We start from the raw sequence: 6,475 nt of genomic DNA, 5'->3' as shown, positions 1-6,475 counted from the left end.
TCCAAAAAAATATTGCAAAGGCCAATGTCAAAGAGCATACTACCTATGTTTTCTTCTAGGAGTTTTATGGTTTCAAGTCTTACATTTAAGTCTTTAATCCATTTTGTGTTTATTTTTGTAAATGGTGTGAGAAGGTAGTCAGTTTGATTCTTTAGCATGTAGCTCTCTAGTTTTCCCAGCACCACTTATTGAAGAGGTTGTCTTTTCCCCCATTGCATATTCTTGCCCCCTTTGTCATTCATTAATTGACCATAATAGCATGGGTTTATTCCTGGTTTATTGATGACTGTAGCTTTTTAGTATAATTTGAAATCAGGGAGCATGACACCTCCAGATTTGTTCTTCTTTCTCAAGATTGTTTTGGTTATTTGAGATATTTTGTGTTTCCATACAAATTTTAGAATTATTTGCTGTAGTTCTGTGAAAAATGCCATTGGAATTTTGATAAGGATTGCAATGAACTTGTAGATTGCCTTGAATTAACAATATTATTTATTCTAGTCCATTAGCAAGACATATCTTCCCATTTGTTCATGTCATCTTCAATTTATTTCATCAATGTCTTCTTCTTATTATTATTATTTTGAGTGCAGGTTTTTTTTACCTACTTGGTTAGATTTATTCCTAGGTATTTTATTCTTTCTGATGCAATTGTAATTGGGATTTTCCCCCTAAATTTCTCTTTCTGATAGTTTTATTTGTATATAGAAATGCAACAGACTTCTGTATTATATTAATTTTGTATCTTGAAACTTTACTGAATTCAGTGATTAGCTCTAGTAGTTTTCTGGTGGTCTCTAGGATTTTCTATGTATAGTATCATGTCATTTGCAAACAGTGACAGTTTTACTTCTTCCTTTCCAATTTGGATTCCTTTTATTTATTTTTCCTATCTGATTGCTGTACCTAGGACTTCCAATACTATGTTGAATAAAGTGGCAAGAGTGGGCATCCTTGTCTTATTCCTGATCATAGGGAAAAGGCTTTCAACTTTTCACTGTTGAGTATGATGTTAGCTGTAGGTTAGTCCCCTACTATGATTGTGTTACTGTCAATTTCCCCTTTTATGGCTGTTAGCATTTACCTTATATATTGAAGTGCTCCTATGTTGGGTGCATAAATATTTACAATTATTATATCTTCTTGGATTGATCCCTTGATCATTATGTAGTGTCCTTCTTTGTCTCTGGTAATAGTCTTTATTTTAAAGCCTATTTTGTCTGATATGAGAATTGCTACTCCAGCTTTCTTTTGATTTCCATTTGCATGGAATATCTTTTTCCATCCCCTCACTTTCTGTATGTGTCCCTAGGTCTGAAGTGGGTCTCTTGTAGACAGCGTATATATATATGGGTCTTATTTTTGTATCCATTCAGCCAGCGTGTGTCTTGGTTGGAGCAATTAATCCATTTACATTTAAGGTAATTATTGATATGTGTGATCTTATTACCATTTTCTTAATTGTTTTGGGTTTGTCATTGTAGGTCTTTTTCTTCTCTTGTGTTTCTTGCCTAGAGAAGTTCCTTTAGCATTTGTTGTAAAGCTGGTTTGGTGGTGCTGAATTCTCTTAGCTTTTTCTTGTCTGTAATGGTTTTAATTTCTCCATCGAATCTGAATGAGATCCTTGCTGGGTAGAGTAATCTGGGTTGTAAGTTTTTCCTATAAAAGTGAAAACATCACTTTAAATATGTCCTGCCACTCCCTTCTGGTTTGCAGAGTTTCTGCTGAAAGATCAGCTGTTAACCTTATGGGGATTCCTTTGTATGTTATTTGTTGTTTTCCCCTTGCTGCTTTTAATATTTTTCTTTGTATTTAATTTTTGATAGTTTGATTAATATGTGTCTTGGAGTGTTTCTCCTTGGATTTATCCTGTATGGGGCTCTCTGCATTTCCTGCACTTGATTGACTATTTCCTTTCCCATGTTAGGGAAGTTTTCAAGTATAATCTTTTCAAATATTTTCTCAAACCATTTCTTTTTCTCTTCTTCTTGGACCCCTATAATTCGAATGTTGGTGTATTTAATGTTGTTCCAGAGGTCTCTGAGACTGTCCTCAATTCTTTTCATTCTTTTTTCTTTATTCTGCTCTGTGGTAGTTATTTCCACTATGTTGTCTTCTAGGTCACTTATCTGTTCTTCTGCCTCAGTTATTCTGTTATTGATTCCTTCTAGAGAATTTTTAATTTCATTTATTGTGTTGTTTATCATCATTTCTTTGCTCTTTTGTTCTTCCAGGTCCTTGTTAATCATCTCTTGTATTTTCTCCATTCTATTTGCAAGATTTTAGATCATCTTTACTGTCGTTACTCTGAATTTTTCAGGTAGACTGTCTATTTCCTCTTCATTTGTTTGGTCTGGTGGGTTTTTATCTTGCTCCTTCATCTGCTGCATACTTCTCTGTCTTCTCATTTTGCTTAACTTACTGTGTTTGGGGTCTCCTTTTCACAGGCTGCGGGTTTGTAGTTCCCATTGTTTTTGGTGCCTGCCCCCAGTGGGTAAGGTTGGCTTGTGTAGGCCCCCTGGTTGAGGAGACTTGTGCCTGTGTTCTGGTGGGTAGGGCTGGATCTTGTGTTTCTGGTGGGCAGGACTGCGTCTGGTGGGACAATACTTTTTTAAAGCATTTAAAAATGCTTTTTAGCTTTTCAGACCCTATTTTTACATTTTAAATGTGGCTACTAGAAAATTAAAAGTTACCTACATGATTTGCATCTGTGGTCTGTATCCTGTATCTATTGAAAGCACTGTTCTACTTATTTCCTGTTGTCCCACTGGGAATCATGTTGAAAATGCCTTGGCTCAGAGATAGAAGTCATATATCTTCTCCTTTACCCCTCTTCTTTCCTCTCATTCCCCCATATTTTTATCTTAAGTGGGCTCATGAATTTAGGTTATGTTCTTCTGTGGAGAAGGTAGACTTGCTCTCCCCACATTCTATTTTGCATATGGTTCTTTCTGTGGGAAAAAATCTATGAAAAAAGAAAGTATGTCTGCTGTTTTCATTCCTGTTGCCCCAAGAAAAGCACATAATATGAGAACCATAAATCTTCATTACAGAGGCTTATTTTGGGCCATCCATGGGCCAAATTCAATGTTGTAGTCAGCATTCCTCGTGCTTGCTTTCTCCTGGGCATGTAAACTAAAATTCTATCTCTTTCTAGCTCTATCTCCTCTGTGAGGCTCCTGAGAGAATGATAACATTATGTAAACTGTGGGTGCTTAAACAGTGTTTATCGAAGGACTGATGATAAAGGAAACAGTTCTATGTCTCAGTTTATAGACAGCAAAAATAAAGAGGAACTTGGTGTTTTAAAGGAAAGACCCACATCCCTGCTTATCTGCTTCCTCCAGGTCCAGTAATGTTGTCAGCAGTGCCTATGGTGGTGGTGCTGGTGGTGGGGAGTCAGTGGCTGAATCTCTTCTTTTTTTGGTGTCACTCTTGGTAGAAGTAGCAGTGTGTATTATCTTTCCTGAGATCATGGGGTTGGTGGTGGCAGACTTCACAGTGGTGGCATTTGGGATGACGCTGGTGTTGATGTTGGCAAAAGGGTTGACACTTTTGAATTTGGGCAGAAGAGCTAAAATATGATTTTTTTGTTTGCATCACAACACTAAAATTCTTGGTACTTTTTAGCACTTCCTGAGAGTCCTCTTCAAGTGTGTGGAGCATTTCATTTTGTATGTAGCTTTTTATCAGTCGAACCACTTTTGGTCCAATACAACATTTTTTCTTTTTGCATTTATCTACCTCTTTTTCATCCATGGCGCAGTGGTCTTTGCATCTCCCAAAACCCATTACACATCTTCCTAAGCCAAAGTATTCTGCACAAAGAAAAGAGAAAACCAAAGTGCTAAGGTTAATAACTAGATATGATGTTAAAATTGCTGGAGTGAGAGGAATAGAGGCAGAGGGAGTTTGTTAATGCTAAATTTTAAGTACAGTGGTTAGGGATGTTGGTGGAGGCAACTGGCAGGCCAAGAGAGTCTTTGTACATCTCTGAAATCCAAAATAAATCTCTAGTCTCCCTTCATTGAATAACTTAAAAAATCTAAAGAAGAAAAGGGAATGCAATGATTTGCTTCAGGGTAAGATTTTAGACTTCTAATCATAGACACTTGTAGAATATCGCTATCTCTCCCCATGATCCTAGGAAATACCAACAAGAGTAAAATCTATCATAAAACTAATTCAAGAAAGAATTTCAAAAGAGAATCAATAGGACTTTGTGAAGTTCTGGGTTCCTGCCAAACTCAGTGGTCCATGACCTCACTCTCCTTGACAATCGCTTGACCTGTGGTTCATGGGGCATGGTGTTCTATCATTTTCAGCCTCTCTGGACACTATGTCCCTCAGAGGTCTTATTTATTATCATAGCCTTAACCTCATCTCTATGAAGATAACCCCCACATTGTTATCTTTATCTCTGAATTCCCTGCTTAGAGTAGTACCTCATCTTCATCTGCTGGATGAATTTTCCATCCCATTGTTCCATCTATTTCTCTTTTCCAAATCAAGAAGCTTCTCCCTCACTCAACAATTCAACTGATTTTCTATAAAGCACAAGAGATTTATGTAGCACCTAATGTTCACATACATTTCAATATTGTTTCTCACTGAAGACAACATTGTAAAATTCTTGTATTTTAAGCAGCTACACTGATTAACCCTACTATCTTATGTGGCATTTCAGGCTCAAATTTGACTTTACCCAAGATGACACAGCCATACTGGCTTATATTATAGCCCTTATATTATAGTCCCAAGATAAAAAAAAATAGAAACATCTTTGACTCTTTTTCTTTCCCTTCCTAGACTCATTGCCAATTTAATATCTGGATGATTCTTGTATTTTGAAACAAGTCTCAATGTTTCTATCTTCTTTTCAAAAAACAGTGGCCGATCCTCTGATTCAGCTTTTTGCCATGATGTGTTCCTAGATGCTCCTATGGGTAATTTGGGGATTTCTAATAAAACAAAGGCTGAGAAAAGGAATGAAATTCTATAAAAATCTGAAAAATTTGAGATGGAGAACATAGACCTGTTTACTGGATCCTGAGAGGAGATTTTCTCAGTGTAAGGGTAAGGACTTCCTCCTTATTATACCAAGGTACAAACTGATAGGAACCTTTACTTCAAGAGATGGTTTAAATTAGAAAAAGAGCAAAAATGAGGTAGACTTGGCATGAGTCCCTGATGACAACTATTAGAGGGCAGGAAGGCAGTTGTATATGCTGGACAATTTCTGAGTACACAAACAACACCCTACTTTCTCTGTAGCTTCCTGTGTTTCCCCATCAGACACAGTCTGGGGTTGGAGCCTATGGGAATATGTGGGGGATGGTGTATGACTGATGTAATACATAAACTTTTCAGCCATATCTTGGACTTCTCATTTTTTTAGCGTCTCTTTGGGTTCCCATTATCATGGACAGCCAAATCCCTGCTTCCTCAAACCCCTCCCTCTTAAACCTAGGATTTCACATTACCTGTGTTCACCTGGTACTGTAGCATGAGGCTGGCAAAGATAGGAAAAAGGAGCTTCATGGCTGGGTGCCAGAGAGGAAGCCTTGGATCTGGGTTCATGTTCTTGAGCTCCAGCCTTTATTGGCATCTTCATGGCCTTAGGCTATGAGCAGTAAAGTGCAGCCAAATCTCACAGCAATTGTGTTTTCTGATTCTGTTTGAGAATAGCCTTTCCTGAACACCTCATGCAACAAATTTCCTGTTCTTGATCCTGGTGGGGGGAAATATAAGACACATAAGATATGAAAGAAAATCCAAACCCTTTACACCTCTCCTTCTTAAAGTTTATTCAGGGCAAGAGTAATACATCTGCTTCACTATTTGTGAGCCTAGTTTTGCCTAAGGCATTTAGTGTATGAGATACAGAAGAGCAGAACTTGTTATAACCATAGATGACTGGAGGATAGAGACTGTCTTTTTTGTACTCTTGTTTCCAATGGCCAGTATGGGTACTGAATCAACATAAGAACTCAATATATGTTTGTTGAATGAGTTTGTGGGAGGCAGTTCTTGGCATAACTCTAACTTCTTAAAAAAATGAGATATAGGGCTTCCCTGGTGGCGCAGTGTTTGAGAGTCTGCCTGCCGATGCAGGGGACATGGGTTCGTGCCCCGGTCCGGGAAGATCCCACATGCCATGGAGCGGCTGGGCCTGTGAGCCATGGCCACTGAGCCTGCGCGTCTGGAGCCTGTGCTCCGCAGCGGGAGAGGCCACAACAGTGAGAGGTCCGTGTACCGCAAAAAAACAAACAAAAAAAACAAAAAAAAAATGAGATATAATTAACATATAACATTATATTAATTTCAAGTGTATATCATAAGGATTCAATATTTGTATATATCCTCAGAAGTGGAATTGCTGGATTATATGGTAGTTCTATTTTTATTTTTTTGAGGAACCTCTGTATTATTTGTATAGTGACTGAACCAATTTACATTCCTACCAACAGTGTAC

General features: G+C 37.7%; 1 protein-coding gene across 1 annotated transcript; it reads right to left on the bottom strand.

The window, feature by feature from the left end:
* Positions 1-3,371: 3,371 nt before the first annotated feature.
* Positions 3,372-5,541, bottom strand: DEFB129 (defensin beta 129; the record flags this gene model as incomplete). Its single annotated transcript, XM_082644934.1, is given in 3 exon segments — positions 3,372-3,590; positions 3,592-3,818; positions 5,484-5,541. Coding segments are annotated over 3 exon segments (504 nt in total).
* Positions 5,542-6,475: the final 934 nt, after the last annotated feature.

The sequence above is a fragment of the Mesoplodon mirus genome (assembly GCF_964341445.2).
Source record: "Mesoplodon mirus genome assembly, chromosome: 15".
In the NCBI taxonomy this organism is placed as follows: domain Eukaryota; kingdom Metazoa; phylum Chordata; class Mammalia; order Artiodactyla; family Ziphiidae; genus Mesoplodon; species Mesoplodon mirus.
The sequence above is the reverse complement of the archived record's forward strand: the minus strand, read 5'-3'. Positions and strand labels throughout refer to the sequence as shown.